The sequence below is a fragment of the Megalopta genalis genome, chromosome 4 (assembly GCF_051020955.1).
Source record: "Megalopta genalis isolate 19385.01 chromosome 4, iyMegGena1_principal, whole genome shotgun sequence".
Classification (NCBI taxonomy): Eukaryota; Metazoa; Arthropoda; class Insecta; order Hymenoptera; family Halictidae; genus Megalopta; species Megalopta genalis.
This window is the reverse complement of record NC_135016.1, coordinates 11,753,992-11,775,780: the sequence shown is the minus strand read 5'-3', so window position 1 is coordinate 11,775,780 and position 21,789 is coordinate 11,753,992. Positions and strand designations below refer to the sequence as shown.

General features: G+C 36.1%; 1 protein-coding gene across 1 annotated transcript in view; it reads right to left on the bottom strand.

Annotated features, from left to right (window-relative positions):
• Nucleotides 1–21,789, bottom strand: part of Glurb (metabotropic glutamate receptor B) — a 471,226-nt gene that overhangs the window by 76,439 nt on the left and 372,998 nt on the right. Inside the window, exon 3 of the mRNA XM_076521310.1 lies at nt 17,592–17,734. Coding sequence (XP_076377425.1) covers nt 17,592–17,734 — 143 coding nt within the window. The remainder of the gene's footprint in view (nt 1–17,591; nt 17,735–21,789) is intronic.

Sequence of the window (21,789 nt, the reverse complement as noted above, 5' to 3'; positions counted from 1 at the left end):
CTAAAGGAAATATAGCGTAATCCGCTATAATAAAATTAAATCCCTAAAAAATTAGTAATCCGTAGATTTTAATTCAGCGTTACCGCGAAGGCCAACATTGTCTCTGGGAATAAATTCGTGCGAATTCCTCGAAAGCCCGGGGAATCGCGAGAGAACCGCACCGAGCTCGATAATTTCTGCACGTCGGCGTGCAGCCACGTTAAAGAAAGGGCCATGGGCGGTGACAATTTCGTCGGAATTTCAGAAGCCGGCAGTCACGCTCGACAAATACATCAAATCAGCCGGGATAAAAGAAATCCGTCCTCCCGGGAAGGTAAGGCAATGTCTGCGGGGTCGGCTGGTTCCTGGAAGCGGGTTCGATGCACGGAATATGCTAACGACCCAACCGTTCGCCTTTCCCGATCATACATCTTCCGACGTTCGCCACTTCGAAAAGTCTCGTAAATTTCGCGGCAGACGTTCGGCTCGCGTATCGATTCATCGAAACCGCCAATATCCTGGTAACCCGATGAACCCGCAGCCAGCCGGGTACCCAATGCGAGGTAACAGCCCCGTGACCGAGCCTTTAATACTTTACAGAGCATTCGTCTTTTCGTTGTCGTTAAACTTGAAATGTTGGCGGCCCTGGAAATCCATCGCAACGAGCACCGACGAATTTGTGATCCTCAAGGTTTTACGGTTTGCTAGATCTTGGATCGTTCGCTTAACGATCCCATGAATTTGGTGAAATTGAAGAAATTCATTCAGTAGAACGATCATCAAATAGTTCACGGATCCTACGAATATTTGGTTCAGCTGATCGTCCGCTGGGTGAATTAACTGGGTGAACGCAGTTTTGTAACGAATTTGTACACGATTTTGTATCTAGTTTCGAATAAATTTTGCATTCGATGTGTAATTACTTTCTTTGTTTTTTTAATTTGTATTGAATCTGGTGTGGCAAAATTGTACTAAACTTTGTACTAATTCTTGAACTGAATTTGTGTCGAACTGTGTCGCAAAAGTTCGCACTTAATTTGTACCAAATTGAATATCGATGTTTATACTTCATTTCTGTTAAATTCTATACTAAATTTGTACTTGATTTCTCTATTGCATTTGTGCACTAAAGTGTATACTGAATTTGTACTAAATTGTACACTCAACATCGTGCTTAATATCTGCTAAATTGTGCACTAAATTTGTACTTCATTTCTACCGAATTTGTGCTAAATCGTGCACTAACGCCTGTACTATACGTGTACTAAATCATGCACTAAATTTTATATCGAATTCGTACTGAATTGTACGATTAAGTTTGTGCTCAATTTCTGCTAAAACGTACAGTCAAGTTTACACTTAATTTATACTTCGAATTTGTAATAAATTGTACGCTAAAACTAAAATTTTGGACTGAAGTATGTGCTTAAATCGACTAAAGAATTATTCGTATAAATCATGGGAGAAACGTACAGTCAAGTTTACACTTAATTTATACTTAGAATTTGTAATAAATTGTACGCTAAAACTAAAATTTTGGACTGAAGTATGTGCTTAAATCGACTAAAGAATTATTCGTATAAATCATGGGAGAAACATACAGTCAAGTTTACACTTAATTTATACTTAGAATTTGTAATAAATTGTACGCTAAAACTAAAATTTTGGACTGAAGTATGTACTCTTAAATCGACTAAAGAATTATTCGTATAAATCATGGGAGAAACGTACAGTCAAGTTTACACTTGATTTATACTTAGAATTTGTAATAAATTGTACGCTAAAACTAAAATTTTGGACTGAAGTATGTACTCTTAAATCGACTAAAGAATTATTCGTATAAATCATGGGAGAAACGTACAGTCAAGTTTACACTTGATTTATACTTAGAATTTGTAATAAATTGTACGCTAAAACTAAAATTTTGGACTGAAGTATGTGCTTAAATCGACTAAAGAATTATTCGTATAAATCATGGGAGAAACGTACAGTCAAGTTTACACTTGATTTATACTTAGAATTTGTAATAAATTGTACGCTAAAACTAAAATTTTGGACTGCAGTATGTGCTTAAATCGACTAAAGAATTATTCGTATAAATCATGGGAGAAACGTACAGTCAAGTTTACACTTGATTTATACTTAGAATTTGTAATAAATTGTACGCTAAAACTAAAATTTTGGACTGAAGTATGTGCTTAAATCGACTAAAGAATTATTCGTATAAATCATGGGAGAAACATACAGTCAAGTTTACACTTAATTTATACTTAGAATTTGTAATAAATTGTACGCTAAAACTAAAATTTTGGACTGAAGTATGTACTCTTAAATCGACTAAAGAATTATTCGTATAAATCATGGGAGAAACGTACAGTCAAGTTTACACTTGATTTATACTTAGAATTTGTAATAAATTGTACGCTAAAACTAAAATTTTGGACTGAAGTATGTACTCTTAAATCGACTAAAGAATTATTCGTATAAATCATGGGAGAAACGTACAGTCAAGTTTACACTTGATTTATACTTAGAATTTGTAATAAATTGTACGCTAAAACTAAAATTTTGGACTGAAGTATGTGCTTAAATCGACTAAAGAATTATTCGTATAAATCATGGGAGAAACGTACAGTCAAGTTTACACTTGATTTATACTTAGAATTTGTAATAAATTGTACGCTAAAACTAAAATTTTGGACTGCAGTATGTGCTTAAATCGACTAAAGAATTATTCGTATAAATCATGGGAGAAACGTACAGTCAAGTTTACACTTGATTTATACTTAGAATTTGTAATAAATTGTACGCTAAAACTAAAATTTTGGACTGAAGTATGTGCTTAAATCGACTAAAGAATTATTCGTATAAATCATGGGAGAAACGTACAGTCAAGTTTACACTTGATTTATACTTAGAATTTGTAATAAATTGTACGCTAAAACTAAAATTTTGGACTGCAGTATGTGCTTAAATCGACTAAAGAATTATTCGTATAAATCATGGGAGAAACGTACAGTCAAGTTTACACTTGATTTATACTTAGAATTTGTAATAAATTGTACGCTAAAACTAAAATTTTGGACTGCAGTATGTGCTTAAATCGACTAAAGAATTATTCGTATAAATCATGGGAGAAACGTACAGTCAAGTTTACACTTGATTTATACTTAGAATTTGTAATAAATTGTACGCTAAAACTAAAATTTTGGACTGAAGTATGTGCTTAAATCGACTAAAGAATTATTCGTATAAATCATGGGAGAAACGTACAGTCAAGTTTACACTTGATTTATACTTAGAATTTGTAATAAATTGTACGCTAAAACTAAAATTTTGGACTGCAGTATGTGCTTAAATCGACTAAAGAATTATTCGTATAAATCATGGGAGAAACGTACAGTCAAGTTTACACTTGATTTATACTTAGAATTTGTAATAAATTGTACGCTAAAACTAAAATTTTGGACTGAAGTATGTGCTTAAATCGACTAAAGAATTATTCGTATAAATCATGGGAGAAACGTACAGTCAAGTTTACACTTGATTTATACTTAGAATTTGTAATAAATTGTACGCTAAAACTAAAATTTTGGACTGAAGTATGTACTCTTAAATCGACTAAAGAATTATTCGTATAAATCATGGGAGAAACGTACAGTCAAGTTTACACTTGATTTATACTTAGAATTTGTAATAAATTGTACGCTAAAACTAAAATTTTGGACTGAAGTATGTGCTTAAATCGACTAAAGAATTATTCGTATAAATCATGGGAGAAACGTACAGTCAAGTTTACACTTGATTTATACTTAGAATTTGTAATAAATTGTACGCTAAAACTAAAATTTTGGACTGAAGTATGTGCTTAAATCGACTAAAGAATTATTCGTATAAATCATGAAAGAATAAATCATGGCAAATAATAAATAATCGTGTGAATGCAATAATATATTCGCCTAAAACGTATTCATCCGAATGATTAACTCGGATCAATATTTATCGGAAACAATTCGAACAATCCTTAAATCTGACTGAAAATAACACTTCGTTTCGGATAAAATTTGTGCAGGTCTGCTGCGAGAACGTTCAGAACTTGACAGAGACGTCTGCCGAGTGTCGGGTGGTGCACCCTGTAGAAAAGCGGATTTGGTGCTCGTTTCTCGAACACGTCGGAGGGTTTCCCGTAATTTCCGGTTACTTTACAGGATGACAAGGCCCCACTGTTTTTCGGTGCAACGACGGTCTCGACGATGTTCGTTCCATCGGTTTTAACATGGTCGAATGAAATGCTGCACAAAACCCACTTGATCGAATGGTTCGGTGAATCTTCAAATTGATTCTCCGAGTAACCTTCGGTGGGCCAATCCCGCGGACACAATGCCGGGCTCGCGCGTCCGATTCTTCATTGGGACCGGCGCGGGATGCGGCGGCTTCGTTCGCAGGAAATTAAAGTCACTTCGTTGCTTCGCAGCAAGCAGTTCTTTGGCAGCCAGCGGATCCTCAATCTTCGAAGTGCTTCGCTACAAATTACCGGACTCTGCCGGCTTTGATGCGCGGAGCCTGAACCCGCGCAGGATCATTCCCTCCCCCTCTCTCTGTCTCTCTCTTTCTCTCTTTCTCTCTCTGTCTCCCTACCAGTGAGAGAAACGTCGAGATCTGCTTTTTTTGGCCGAGGGATTTCACGAAGCTGACAATACGTCAGAGATTTTGTTTGAGTTCGATGATGGGAATTTTGTTTACCCTACGACGATAGAAATTTTGTTTAATTCCGACGGTGGCAATCGCTTTTTCTTTTTTTACCCCGCAGTGAAATTTCGTGGAGCATAGAACGCGATCGAAATTTTCTTTACCTTTGGTCGTAGCTATTTTGTTTAATTTTGATGATAAATATTGGCCTTCTCCTATACAAGGGATTCCACGAAGTTGTGAACGCGATGGAAACTTTGTTTAAGTTTCGCGAAAGAAACTTGATTTATTTTATCAAAATAAACTGGCGAACTGTCTTTTTCTGTTACAGCGAAAGATTTCAGAAGAGTTTCGGCTTGAATAATATTGGTCCAAAAATACGTCCACAGAACCGTACGACTGAATTCCAAAAGTTATAAAAGTTACAGCTTATTTATGTTATGAATCAACTCAATATTTTCATTTTCTGCATTTCAGTTTTTACATCGACTACGTTTCGAACTGATGAAGCCATCGATTCCAACATTTTTTAAACCTAAAATATTTTTAAATATTACTGAAACATAAGTGACTGTGTTATCGAAACATGCATGAATAATGCACAAATAAACATGATAAATGAAACTGCAATTACAGTTTAAATTACATTTAAATACACAAACAGTTAAAAATGACAGTTTCTTTGCGAAAAAAACCAAAGAAAGTTAAACAAGCTTTTGTTTACGTTTGCAATTTACATTAGAATACCCGTTTAACACGCGATGTGCTTAATATTCATAAAAGAGATTTTGTGGACAAGTGGTTTTTGCTCCAGCGGATCTTACGTTGTTAAGACCACGATGGGAATTTTTGTGTAATTTTGACTGCAGCTTTGGAGGCATGCTTAACGAGCAACAAAGCTTTAACTTTCTTCCTGGTGTAGCGAAATCCTTGTACCAGAGGGAGTAGAGATCTGTTTAATTACGGGATACCCTGCTTAACCCAACTTCTGCGTACGTCTGTCTACTGGCTGTCCCATTTCCCTTGTTGCGCCTCTTTCTACACGGCAACACAAGTTGAAATCAACATCGCATACAGGACTATTGTGACGTTGCTTTTGTGCTTGCGAGACTAGTTTGAAAATTAGTCTAACCGTAGTTCTTCAGCAAAACGATATTTTCAAATTTTTTCAACGACTATTATGCAATCACGACGGCGTTAAAGAAATGTAAACGGTTCAATTAGTGGAAATATTTCTGTCAAGAGACCCTGTCACCATCTCAGCGGTGATTTAATTGTAATAAATATTTTAGACGCTGAAACTCCAAGAGAATTAATTGCACGATATTCCAAAGTCCATTTCGCGATGTTTTTGTTATGCAGATCCGAAATATTTATTATGCAGCTGCAAACTTTGTTATGAAAGTGTCGCGACGAACTGCCGACTGTAATATAAGCAAGACGGATTGTTAATTCATCGTTTAACGGGAACTGGATGGGATAATCTCGTTTCACGATTTCTAGGAGGATCGTGTAATACGAATAAAAAATCACCGAAGTATCTCGTCGAGAATCGAATGGAATTTCCTATCGATACCGTCGAATTATTGCTGTTCGCGATATCCGATAAAACGCTCGTTTATCTTCGCGCTTATTTCCCGGAAACATTGTCTGCGAGATGAAAATATTGACACGATATTACATCTGCGACACACCGTCCGATAAAACGGATCTAAGCCCGATGGCCGACCCGATAAAAGTATAGATTGAGTAGTTCTCGAGCATGACGTCTATCATGGCTCGCTACGTGCAATCCTTTGAGATATAGAAAGAGTTGTGAGAACAAAGTGCGGACACGTTTCTCGGATGTTCTGTTAGTCTTTCTCATTGCAATGTTTTTAGGTACTTAGACCGGCTTCTCATAGTTCTATTTCAAGCGAAGAATATTGATCTTGCACAGTATCGTCTTATTTTCGGAATATTTATGAGTCAGCGAATGAAGCCTGGATCGAGAGTGTTCAAGCTTAAACAGGAATTGGAGATCGTGGTTGAAATTTGAATGAAATTTATGATAGCAGTAGAACAGAAATCTGCATTGGACCTTTTGCTAAACTGAAGCTAAATGTGTGATATAATGAGAATTGAAAGCATGATATAAATTAACAGATTGTAGAATCGTCAGTGAAACTGTATAAATAAGAAATCAAAGAATAGAAAGTATATTATATAAGTATATATTATCTGTCATATACATGACAGATCGAAATAATAACCTCATTGGACATCTATATGACCATAATCAAAGCGGAAATTTCACATAAACACGAAATACAGGGTGACCCAGAAATGTCTCGCAATCCGAAAATGGCGGGTTCCTCAGATCATTTGAAGCAACTTCTTCCTTTACAAAAGTTTTCTCCGAGGCACCGTTAACGAGTTATTAACGAAAAACAGTGACCAATAAGAATCGAGTACGGCTGACGCGAGGCGGCCCAGCCAACCAGCGCACGAAACTCAGTTCCGCTCATTGGCTCGGTCGCCTCGCGCCAGCTGAGCTCGCCTCTCATTGGTCACTGTTTTTCGTTAATAACTCGTTAACAGTGCCTCGGAGAAAATTTTTGTAAAGGAAAAAGTTGCTTCAAATGACCTGAGGAACCTGCCACTTTCGGATTGCGAGACATTTTTGGGACACCCTGTTTACATGACGGATCGAAATAATAACCTCATTGGGCACCTATACAATCATAATCAAAGCGGAAATTTCACATAAACACGAAATATATTGTTCACATAGTTTTATAGATACAATGAAACGATGCAATTTTCATTCGAATTTTCTTTTTGTTATCATTCGCTGTTCCTGAGATATTTCACGAAGAAGACAATACCGAATTATGTTCAAGAATTGTTTCAACATTATTCGAATAAGATCGGATTTGAAAATTGAGTTAAAACTTAATTCAACGTCTCGATAAGAGAACGTGGATATAAAACCGCGATCCGAAAATACGGGACACGCGAAGAAAAGTTTGAATGTACTTAAAATCTGAATAATTGGAAGAACGAAATGCAAATACGGTTTAGCCGGCGCAGGTAAGAAGTAGATCACGGAAAAAGCAATCGAAAGGAACTCGGTCCGCAGAACCGATCGTCAGCAGTGATGATCTAATTTACTTTGAAACCGAAAGTAGACCAAACAGCGATCGTGTCGAAATTAGTGCCGAAGGTATCCGGGAATCGGGATTGAAAGTAGACGAGGGTAGATCAAAATCGGTGTTGAAAGTAGGACGAAACCGGAGCTGAAAGCGGTGGAAATTGAAACTGAAAGTAGATAGCAACCGAAGAGTAGATAGCGACGCGACGTCGGAAACTAGATAGAAGTAAGAACTGAAAGTAGACGGAAATCGGGCTCGATCTCCGTCGACCGAGGCTGCGAACATTCTTCGATCATTTTTCGGTTCTTCTCGCTCCACTAAATCCATCGACGACAATGCGCAATTTGTGGCGGGATTTCCTATAAGCGTCTGACGCATTCTTACCGATTTAACGGAAAATAATGCATTTGTTTTCGTACAAGCGTTTTCAAAATGTTGCATCTACCTTTGATGTATGCACTCGACGATCGTCTGCTTCGGATGCAGTCTGCACGCAAACCCATCAATTTAAACGTTTATATATAAAAATGTCCGAAGAATTACTGCTAGTAAATAGACTGCGGATTTTTATGCAAAATAAAAATTGTCTATATCAATCGCAAGAAATAGACAATTTTTTCAGTTTTTAATAATTTTATTAGATTGAAAATGATACAATGACATTGTTAAATTCATTAACTATAAGTCTATTGTTCAAAATTGAAGCTCCTCATTTTATCATAGATGCATAAAATCTGCAGTATATCAATAACAATTAAGATAAAATCGATTTATACGTTTTTGCAAAGCCAAGTATTCTCATTAAAATGCAACAGTATTTTCGTTACAACAATCTTCTTTTGTAAATGATTTATATTTTACTTGTGCATTAATAGATACCTAAATGTATAATTGAACAGTACTGTATAAATATACTCGAACAGAAAAAAAACAATATCTATGGTATCTATGATACTTTTTCTTACATGGATACTACAAGATCAGCCTTCCTAAAACAGGTCATAAAACACTCTAATACCTTTTTTAAGCGTTCTAGGGTTAAAATCCTTTATTTTTCCTTTTGTCAAAATTTTCAAAAGAATTTTTTCATCTTCTTTCAGAAAGTTATTACACTTTATTAACATAAATTTCTCTATACACAGTGTTCTATCTAATGTATAATATATGAATAATTTTTTATTCGAGTAATTCTTCATTCGAATAATATTTTATTCGAGCAATTCAAAAAATTCTTTATTCGAATAATTCGAAAACGTAATATGAAATGAATAAATCGATAAACTATTTTTATTCAGATCAATTATTTTCCGTACGAATTGCTGTACGAATAAATTCTTATTCGACTGAATTTTTCATCTGGACAAATTTGTATTCGTTCGAATACTTATTCGACACTGTCGAATAAAATTTGATTCGTTATCTTTTATTCGTCGACCGAATAAAATTTTGCCCAACTCCGACCGAAAATAATAAGTGCATCGAGCACAAATCGTATGCGAAACAGGCGTCTGGTAGCACGCGTCCGACGTTCATAGAAAATATCATCTGCGAGCGGATGTTGCGTCTAATCCCAACCGGCGAACGCATACGTCCAGCTGTTTTCGCCTGACGCTCGGAAACGTCCGGCTGTTTCCTTTTCCGGTGGTATATTTCAGCTGCTCGAGTGGCGACGGCGCCATTAAATTTATACACCGCCGAAAATACTTTCTTGTTCGCCTGCGTCGAGCGCTGTTATATTATCCGGTTGGCAGCGGGCTCGCTGTTTCGCCAGTTAGAAAATCGCAGCTTCATTATACGAAGCACTTCCGGCCCGGCCCGGCCCGTCGCCTCAGGATTTTCGACTTTGTTACGCCGTTTTTGCGAGCCGCCCGCGAGCAAAATTTTTAACGACCTGATGTTTCGGAGCGCGCCGAAATCGCTTCGTTTATAGCGACGCTTAATGTCCGGGAAGTTGACGAGACTTCGTTGCCGCCTTTCGAAATGCTCTTGCTTTATTTCTCGGTTCATGGTGCAACTTTTACACCGAACTTGGCATTTCGAATCAACAGCAGGTGCAACAACGTTATTGGAAAATTGTGCTTCTCTAATTGGAAGATTGATTATTATTATTATTATGATTATTATTATTATTATTATTATTTTTGTTATTATAATTTTATTTTTTATTATTACATTATATTACTATAAGTATATTTATTTTAGTAGCCACATTAACTGCAAAGTCATTAGTGACCGCATGATTCACAATTAACTATACATAAAGACTTGTATTCTAGATTATAATTAAAATTTATATTGATATGATTAATTACAACAGGAAATTATAACTAGACATATTGACTTATGGATTTAAAGAAGAGGACGTTATCAATGCTAATCATTTTTTGCCAGATGAACAATATAGTACTTTATTCGGTTAATTCAACAGCTTGAATGGGATTTTTATAAATGTAAATTAATATTGTATTGCATCGACTTTTTTAAATTTCTAATAATATATTTATATATTTATAATTTCTAATAATAACTTTGAGCTAGACATTAAACATTATATCACATTCGACGTGTAACCACTTTATGTAGTGTTTACACCCGTTAATAAATAAATAAATACTAAAATAAATAAATACATTATATGTATAGTAAACAGCCATTCGAATAATTTCTCCAAGGATTCTGAGCTAGAGTTTCGTACGAGTTTGGTCTGCCAGTTTCGTCTTGGCACTCTCGCGAGCTTCGTCGAGCAATTGGAGATGATAAATTGGTCGCAGCGTGAAATCCTTTCGGCGATGCCTTCGCATCGACCGTCCCTATGCACTTCCGATGCATAGTGATGCGCAGAGGCGATTCGGACGTGGTGTTCGAATGAAAAATGTGACCGAGCGCCCGTTGATTCCCAAACAGATTGCACGACACGCGGTGATTCTACATCAAACGAGTTCTTGGAAGAGAGGGAATTCCCAAGCAGGGCATTCAGGGGCTGACAGAGCGTGAGAGAATGTCGGTGCCGGGACAACAAAGGGAGGCGCGAGGCGTTCGCATGATGACTTCTTACGCCGCCGCGAATTTTTTCATTTCACGGCGGGGTTCTTTGACACGGCCGGGCCCGACTATCGCAAATAAATATTCGCTCCAGTTCACTTATCCGGGGAGACAGTCGCCGCAACGCGCGATAAGCAGCGCCGAGGATACGCTGCCCTCCATCCTAATGCCGTCTGTCGTGTAGTGGCTCGTTATTTGCGGTATGAAAAACCATGAAAATAAGCGGAGAACTTGGTGGGTAAAGCGCTTTCAGATGCTCCACTGTGAACACTGCAGTTTCCGGGTGCCGAGATCAGTTATAATGGAAACGGAACTCCACGAACAAATACTTTGCTTTCAGGCTATTTGCTGATCCGTGCACCTAACACTTTATTTACCGGAAGCCTGGCAATTGGCTTTTTAATGACCGACGAGGAACGTTTGCGAATCAGGAAAATCAAAAAATTATGACATTTTCAAAATTTAATTTAACTTTAAATCGAATTTTCAAACTAATTTCAAATTTAATTTCAAATTTAATTTTAAATTTAATTTCAAATTTAACCACTTAGCTGCGTCGATCTATTTTCAAGATCAATGTTGTATGCATTTTTTATCGATCGCACTGGCTGCTGCAGTTTCTTTCGGCAAGTTGTTCTAGAATTATTCTAAAATTTGCGAAATTTATGAATATGTTTCGCAAACATTTTAATCTAAATCATAAGAGAAGTATTTTTGTCGTATATACAGGGTGTTCGGATAATCGTGGTACAACCGCAAAGGGGCTGATTCTACATGCAGAAATAAGTCGAGAAAAAGAAATAGCATTTTTTAATTTAAAGCTCCGTTTTTGAGGAAAATTAGGTTGACAAAGTAATACTATTGTCTGGTCATGATATACCAATTCTACTTCTCATCATATTACAAGCCACGCGAATTTCACGCATCTATCAACTCAGTTTTCTCGAAAACGGAGCTTTAAATATATACGTGGTCTTCAGTTAACAGGTTAATTTAAAATTTAATTTCAAATTTAATTTTCAATTTAATTTTCAATTTAATTTTTAACTTAATTTTCATTTTAATTTTCAATTTAATTTTCATTTTAATTTGGTATCGAATTTGCTCATCGATTCACTCCAAAATAGGTTATATTTTTGAGAGTTCATTAAAGAAGAACAACACGATTCAGAGCTACAAAACATTTTACAAAGTATTCAAATTACGATTCAATATTATTGCAGTTATTTGAAACAATTTCCCGTTAGGGTACAATCGCTTCCAATTAAAATGATTATGCTGGACTGCCTGTTTCAGGCGGTTGGATATTCTCTAGTTTAGTGCCAGTAGTATAAGTCGACCATATTTGAGACAACATCGATAAAAGTGAATTTCCAGAGTGACATTTGGATTTATTGCGAAAAGAATTGAATGTACGTACATGCTTAACATTTTTACCCACATTTCTACGTACCACGAGTCGCATTATCGACGATAGTTCTTGTCAAGTAGGTGTCAATATTTCAACTCTCTAACTTAGAAGATATAAATCAGCACCAACGTCTACATCTCGAGTAACTTTCGACGGTAGCGTTTGAAGAAGCGAACAGCGGGGCACTGGCAATTCGCAGGATAATGTTATCACTGCTACTCATCCTTTTGTCGGCTGTAATCCAAACAGCGCGGATCAACCCGGCCAAATATGTACCTGTCCCGGTATTTTCAGAGCGTTTGATTTCTGCTTTGTCCTGGGTAAAAGAACGCGGCAGCGCGGCCTACGCGCCCAGTTTCGGCTTACACGGCCTGGTTCGTATTTTTGATGTATGTAATCCCCTGCCAGCCGGCAGCGAACGGATAAAAAGAGTGGCTAAACAAAAGGAGCCATCGCGGCCGAGGGAGCGAACCGGGGCGCGGAAGTTGTTCGCTGCTCTGCATTGTTAGCCGTCGCCGTTAGATGGAAAAACCTTTGCCAAGAGATTCCTCGATTTTCTCGAGCAATGTTAACAGCAAATTATATCTCTCTTTTGCGTTTCTATTTGGCAGCAAACAATGTCTCAACAGGCAATTGGAACTCTCTTTTGGTTTTCGGAAATGTAGAATGAAATTAGGGTACAGTGAATCGGAACTTTGGATACGAGCCATACATTGTGCTTTTAAATAATTTGTGATTGAATCGAATGTTTAGTTTGGTTCGAAAAATTTTTATTAACTTGAGACGTTTGAGACGTATTAAACGAGACGTTTTTATAGAATGCTTAATACAAAGTAAACTTCAGTGATTAAGAGACGGATTTAATGCATTTGTGAGAAGAACGAATAGGTAAAATATAAAACTAAAACGATATTAGAAGAATTTAAAGATTTTGTTACATTATTTTCGATGTATTACGATTGTTAAAAGAAAAAGAGATATTTTCATCTAGTTTATATTTCCCACAATTAACTTAGATAATTTTTATTTAGTGATTAAATAGGAATATTGCTATCCTAATAGTGACAAAATTTGCTTGATAAAAGACTGTACTTTTACGCAATGAATAAATTAAACGGATGCTTCATTTACATCTAAATACGATCGTTATTCATTTCTTCCGAATTGACACATTATTCGATTCTTCTGTTATTAAAATCTGAGAGCGAAAAATGAAATTGTCTCGACTTATAAAGGAAATTATTAAGAATAAAATAGCGTCGATTACCGTGCGATAGAATTCGCACTGCAAGGGGCTTAAAGCACCGTAACGTTAAAAATATTAAAGTACTATGTATTTCATAATTAATTCTTTCTTGCTGAAACTTTCATTTCGCACGAAGTTTTACGTAGGCTGCTTTCATTATCTTCAGTGTTTTAGTCTGCCTGACCGTACACAACCATCCTCCACTTCCAAGCTAATTCCCTACTCTTCTTTCAGTTTCGAGCGCGCGTCTGACTAATTGTAGTCCAACTGTACGCAGGATTTTCCTCTTGCCCATGCAGCGTTTCACTGGCCCCTTTCACTTTTCCCTTTCCAATCTGCCATTCCACCCAGTTCGTTGGAATATACCACTGTGTCTACGTGACTATACGAAAACTTATTTCCCAGTTTCATCCAACATTCCACTCGCATCGTGTGACTCCTAACGAAGGTCTGACTACACGCAAACCAGTTCTCCTTTGGCTCGCAATTTTCAAGCAGCGCCGTGTAATTCGATGGAACTCCCTTTGTCACTCGAAAATTCAAGGCCGGCCGCCTTGAAACTCATCCGACAGATAATATATATATCCATAGGATTCTCAGACGCTGTGAAATTACATCAAAAATATTCAGAGGCCTGCGCGCGCGAGCACTCAAAGAAGACAATTAACCACGACGTTCTTGAGCGTGCTCGTAAATGAAATCACCGATTCTGCATGGAGTTAGTAGATTATGTATCGAGCACAATGTTATTACGTATAATTTCCGGCAGTGTGATGATTATGGTAATACGATTGTTTTTGTAGCCGTCGATGCTGATTTACAACTTACACCGTGCGTGCCATCGAGAAAAACATGTGACACAATGAAAATTACTGTTTCCTTTTGTGATACAGTTTTGTGAACGGTGAACAATAGAAGTGTTTGTACAGTCTGAATCAATAGTGGGTGGTCACTTATCATTTTTTATGGTACTTGTGACAAGATACGTATTTTCAGATATTTTTAAAAAGATGAACAAATAAATATATTTATTTACATATATTTACCTGTCTATCTATCTATATCTATTTATATTTATTTATATTTGTTTATGTACATGTTATCCTACAAATATTGAATTCCACAATTTAATTATTTAAACGTCTGAAACACATAAAAGTGTATCTAAGATAAGAATCTATAACTGCATTAAGTTCTAATGCATACAGATTTTTTTCCGACAAACAGTTCCCTCGTTTTACAATAACAATCTTATTTAAATAATAAGATATATATATATATATATATATATATATATATATATATATAATAATTTTAGAGAATTTTAATCTAGTAGAATAATTTAATTTTTTTAAATTTAATTTTATAGAATGATTTACAATAACAATCTTATTTATAATGAAGCGATAAGAACATCAATAGACCAATATTATTATCGGCGAGGAAGATAATTAAAATACGTTCGATCAAGAATTGCATACTATTAACTTCGACAAGGTCTATCGTTATAGAGCCATTATGATAGCTAGTGGAACAAGCGCAACTTTGATCAGGCATAACGTTCGTCCTCCCGATAAAAAGTTCCCCAGACAAAATGGTCGAAAAAGTAGCAACTGCAGTCATCGTGGGGTCCTTGATTACAGCCTATCATTCCTAAACTTCAACACTTTTTGTTCATCAGCATTGAACAGCCATTAAACCTCCATTTAGCTTAGGTCACGTGCGAGCACTGGCGTCTTCGAATCGCGGCACTAGTCACGTCTCGGTTTTCTCATAGTTCCCGCAATTAGTGGGGCGGCTAGCGCATTTGTCGGGTTTAGGTATCGATCGTTGCGAAGCCCCGAACAAGTTGCAACAGTTCCTGTAATCGTTCTATCGAGCTTGGAGCCGTTGTTGCCGGCGCGGTCGCCGGGGCGAAATTAAAAATTCCATCATCTCGTTCTCGATATATTGAATCGCGAGGCTGCCGCCGGGGAGCATAAGAATCGGCCTGGCCCAAGAAAGACGATTTCGCAGTCGAGCGATTCGAGGCCGTGGTTTCTGCGGGAACTCGAGGTGTTCACAGTTCGCTGCTTAGTAGTATTACCATTCTTTCGGGCAAATGCGAATTTCAGCCGGGATCCGGATCCTCAAGGCTAGCCTGGTTTAAGCACTTCGTACGAAAGTTTTTCATTAAATCGGAGCTCCTCGATCGACGGACATTATCGCGCGGAACGACGAATCTCGAGCAACGATAAGTATCACATTGATTATTAGAGCCCTATAGATTATGTTCGTTCAGGTGAAAGTTGATTAGCATTTCGGAGAAAACTCTTTGCTTTGATTTCGAATTAAGACGTCGGAGATGAAAAATGTTGTGTGTCTTTTCTCCGTTTGATAGCTCTTTTCAGTGATTAGATTCTCTCTGCGGATTTTATGCATTTATAACTAAAATGAATACATTACATGCGAGACGGCAACAACGTTTAAAGAATTCAAGGATATTATTCAATTACTCTCACGAAAATAATCGACAAAGAAACTAAATGTTTACCTAGCTGCTGTACCTTACAATTAATGCAGACGATTCATATTTTACATAAAAATTCGCAGTCTATTAATGACAAGGATAATTTATTGGTGTGCCGAAAATTGCATTTGACAATTTCAAATTGGATTAACACTAAACCTACCAAGCAGTAATACTAACTGGCACGTACTGCTTCACAAAAGTGAGAAGACCGAATTTATTTAGAATTTGTAAAGTTTTTATTATAAAACTTGCTCCAATAATATAACTTATTCAAGCGTTTTCCACGAAAGAGTCTCGGAACTTTGAAGAATTGCAAAATAAGAAAGCGGCCATTTTGACCGCGGTAGGTTTAGTGTTAAAATATTTTTATACGCGTCACTAGAATTTAGATGATTTTCATCGTTTTCGGTGATACAGTGGTGATGATTTCACCCTTTGAAATGAGCACAGAAACTTCGCGATACGACCATCTGCGACATATTTGAAGTTCGTCAAATATCTCATAACTGATATATATTTATCTGTGGCCCACTTTTGATTCAAATGATTAATAGAACATCAGGAAAAAATCGTACATTGATGTTTTTGGACTCGTTGCGAAGCAGAGATAAAAAATAACCTTTGATATATATAAGGTATAAATAATCTTGACATAACCCTATTAGTTTCAATGGTAAAATAATCAATGGTAAAAATTGTTCAATTCCTCGGAGATATGCAAAGTTGTATTTTTGTTAAAATGAGTTCATTGTTGCAAAAATTGCGACTACTGACGCAGTCACTTTGGAAATAACCAACCCGTTTTTAATTTTCATTTTCCAGTAGCATCCTGGTAAGACAGACCATTTGCAACAAAGCAACAACTCTTTGAAGTTCGTAAAATTTGCTTCTATTTGGTCGCAGTAGTATAGGTCGACCATATTGCAGCCGGCATTGAGTACAGCGTATGTGTAGAGCTGTCTTCGGAATTTTTTCCTGCAGCATTGAACGTGTGTACATGTTTGAAATTTTTATGTGTATTTCTACGTACTTTTAGCAGTAGAAAATTTTTGACGTCATACTAAGAGTCACTGTCTATTTTAGAATCCATATAGTTTGTGGTGCTAGAAATATATTCGACAAAGTAATCCCATAATTTTTAAGTCACGAATAACCAATAAATCAAATAAATCTAGTTTTTTCTATTTTCTATAAGCGGAGCTCTAATTGGAATCATAGCAATTTGTTTAACAATTAATTTATTGCAATGAGAAGCAACAGAATACAAGTAACGATTTTAATAGAAGATTTCAATTTCGTTCAAAATTGCATCCATGATTTCTAAAATTCTGTAATTTTTCCAACTTTATAAATTATTTTGAATTGTTTAAATAGCTCGGAGAAAATATGGTTAAACTTCTGACCTCTTTTAGCGTTTAAATTCACTTCAGAACGGTGCTACTTGAAATCCGTTTTATTAGGAAATTTGGAGGACGTACCGAAATGTATTGACGCGATCTCCGAATCATCGTGTGCAAGATTGGAAAGTAGGCGAATCAGGAAACACCGTGAAAGGTATCCGAGATTCGTGGCACGTACCTGAGGTATTCGGAAAAGTCGCAGAAGGTTCGCCACTTGGATGGATGTGACAGAGCTGGCGGCACCGACGACACCGCTGATGACCTTTCGCACTGCAGTTTTATTGCAGTGATACTCGGCACCGTCAATATTGCTTATTGACCCTGAAACACAAAGATAAACGTGTGATGTTAGCTTCGTTCGATTCCAAAAGCAATTCGCGAAATCCTACGCTTCGATGCTACAGCTTTTTATGTTTTATGTGTACGTATTTTAAAAATAATTGTACAGTGAATTAAGGTGACGTTAATCAGACACATGCAGCACGTTTGTCAAATTATGCTACAATTATTTGTGTTTTTTTTCATCATTTTATGCTTTATACGATTTTCTGAATTTTTATATTATTTAACAAACGTTTTTGTTGCAAGTAAAAGTATTATTATAAATTAGAATATATCAATGAAATCTATCTGTTTATTAAAAATGAAATTTTCATTTATACATCATTTATGAACAAAATTTTCTGGACTTTTGTGCTTTATACGATTTTCTGGATTTTTATATTATTTAACAAACGTTTGTTGCAAGTAAATGTATTATTATAAATTAGAATATATCAATGAAATCTATCTGTTTATTAAAAATGAAATTTTCATTTATACATCATTTATGAACAAAATTTTCTGGACTTTTGTGCTTTATACGATTTTCTGGATTTTTATATTATTTAACAAACGTTTGTTGCAAGTAAATGTATTATTATAAATTAGAATATATCAATGAAATCTATCTGTTTATTAAAAATGAAATTTTCATTTATACATCATTTATGAACAAAATTTTCTGGACTTTTGTGCTTTATACGATTTTCTGGATTTTTGTATTATTTAACAAACGTTTGTTGCAAGTAAGTGTATTATTATAAATTAGAATATATCAATGAAATCTATCTGTTTATTAAAAATGAAATTTTCATTTATACATCATTTATGAACAAAATTTTCTGGACTTTCATATTATTTATCAATTGGATTGTTTCAGTAGCAACATTAATTTTTCGTGTACTTCGTGAAAGTATGTGTTTTAAAAGAATAATTACGCTCGACAGTGTCACGAGCTGGCCATGGTCAGATAAAATGTTTCTAAAATTGCTGTATCAATATTTGAGCTTCCCGTGGAATGAGAAATTTTACGAGTTGTATTTACTTTTTAGGATTTTGCTTCTCGCAGGAGGTTCTGTGAACGCGCGTAATTTAAAAGAATTTCATTTAAATGCTTGATTTCGTAACTAGAAGTGGAATCTCTATAACAAAATATAACATATACCGCGAGGATACATGTGAAACGTGAAACAGCAGGGGAATAATCTCTGGATACCAAAGGTAATAATTGAAATGTATGAGAGTAAGGGGAGAGGCTCGTGCATGGTCAGACAAGTGCACAAAGCTAGTGCAACAGGTACAGTATGCAAAATTGAATGGAAGGGCACAGCCAGGCGTATACAAAAGCCGGAATACATAAGATATTAAAGCGTGAGTGGAAGTGGTCTGTATGTGGTCAGACGATCATCACAAATTTAATGGAACACCCTAATCGTAAACATTGTACCTTCCATGTTCATATCATTATTGATCACATCACTAACAAACAAACTACAAATATTCGTCCAGTTCTGTGATTTACTTAAAAAATTTTTCGAAAGTACAATTTACTATAAACATATTAATCTATTAAATTCTATTCGCCCTTGCATCTTATCGACTTGCAAAAGTTTCTAGAAGTTGAAATTCTGAAAATTGTCGACTGCAAAATTAATCTAACGATCTTTTTTAGGATCATTGTTCAGCATAAATGATTGTATTTCTGCCAGATATTAATAGTCATTAAGATTTACGGTATTTCCATTTTAAATTGAATCTTGTGACTAGCACAACAATCACACTTTCAACAATTCCCAAAATATAAACAAATTCGATAGCGTGAAATTGATTTTGTGTTAAATAGGTTAATAGCTTTCTGAAAATGATGGGAATTCATCGAAGCATAAGTTCATGTCGCGGCCGAAATTGGAAAGAATACCCCGATATTGGAAACGAGGGAACAGATTGTCAGCTCAAAGGAACTCCTTAGTCCCTGTGTTTCATTTGGGCGAACATTTGAATATAATCCCTCCGTGTATTTTACAAGTCTCGATGGAAGTTTCGGTCACCGGTTTCGCGAAGAAGTTTGCCGAAACGGGAAACTCAATTCCAAGGTTCCGTGTATCTTTCCGTGACGATCGGAAACGGGAATGTGGGCCGTATCGGTTCTGCATCGCGTGACGGAATTCTCGATGACTCCTTTCCTGGTAATTTTTCGACGGGCCCGTGTTACAATTTTACGCTTCGTCTGTATCTCGACGAACTTCGAAACGTGACTTCATATTTTACGTGCCCGTTGCTACTTCGTTGCCCCGATTTACATTGTTTCATCACAATCACGGCGCGGCAAGAAATTATATTTGGAAAGCAATTGATTCCTCGTGCCAAAAATAAATTAAGGCTGGCATTTCATTCTCGTCGCCGTTGCTACAACTCGATTTATGTTATTCGATCGAAATCAGAGGGCAGCAAAAAATGATTTCGTCGAGTCTATGCATTGAAAATGAAGCACAAATTACATCGTACACATCAGAATGCAGAAGCGTTCTGCAGCGATTGCGAGAAGCAGGTGCTAAATAGAATATTCTTTTCTGTATTCTTATTAATTTCAATTGTGCATGAAAATAAATAAACATTAATTTCTGTACTGTTTTAACACACAACAGTCTGCAGCCTATTGGTTTAATAAATATAATTATATTTCAACTGTAGAAATTTTCTTTTCAATAATAATTCCACAAAAAATGATTAAACTACATTCTGATCTTGTTGAATGACGAGTCAAAGTTGCTGTACTTATCAACAAATATCTGCGACATCCCTAGCCGTAATTTGAATGAAATTAAGCAAATGCTGGAAGGTGTCAATAAATTATGCATTCAAGAAGCGAAGAGGATCTTTCCATAGTGTGTACCAACTTAAATTTCTTTTCTTATTACGAAACTTCTTTAACAAGAATGTCGCCTGGGAGAGCAACGAATTTTCCAGCATTCCCTTGATTCAATAGGCAACCCCTCGCGGGATTGCGGAGGCTCGAAGAATGTTTAATGTATTACCTGATTTGGGACCATAATGAACCAATCTGCATAAAGCTGGGAATTCTCATAATGAGCAAGGAGAGCCAAGATGACCGGCTCTCGCGGTGTAATTTAATTGAAGCCTGTCCGTTCAACGAAATTTAACAATGGATCCAGAGTGGGGATACCTTTTTCCTTCTGAAATATCGTATCTCCTCGTCCCTATAATTTCGCCTCGGTGCTCCTTCAAAATGTATAGACCGATGCTCGAGACCCGGTTACATTAAATGTGAGGAACTCTTTCATTCAGAATTTTAAAAATATTCCCCATTGAAAAGATTATTCAATTGAAGTTCATAATCAAAGAAAATGTCCAAGATAAATTTTCAACAGCGTGTTTCACCACTTCGCAAACATGAAACTGTCGATCCTACGAAATGAAAAATGAGATAACGTAAACGTTGGTTTAAAAATATTTCCTAAAGAATTTTACAAATCGAACGGAACGTGAAAGTAATGTTTATCCACGTCGGTGTATTTTCGTTATTTGTTCACTGTGTTTATTCGCTCGGTGTACTTTTTACTAATATACCGTGTGTTTCTTTTTTGGCGCGAACATGAAAGAATTATTATATACGTTCACGTTTCCCTGCGATGATCGACGATTGATCGTCGGCAGCTCTGTGCTTCCGATTTGCATTTATGCCACAGTTGGTTCTGCTGTTAGTTAATTTTATGTCCGAGTAGTACGTCTCAGAAATTAAGCCCACATGCTACGAAACCCAGTGCACTTCTTGTTACCGGTTCCATTATTTATCTTCAATTTACGAGGGGACTAAAATTGCTCTTGGAACCCTGCCAAGAAACTATTACTACACTGCAGGTGTTTATGCATTTGCATTAAACACGTAGGCAAGAAACTGTTTCAGCTCAAGCTGCAGATTAATATTATTTCCATTTTTGTCTCGATTTCTGCTTCGTATCGACATGCGTGATTTGCAATATCATTTCATATTCCGCGAAAATCAACATTTCATTGCGATTTGGAATTTGCGATAT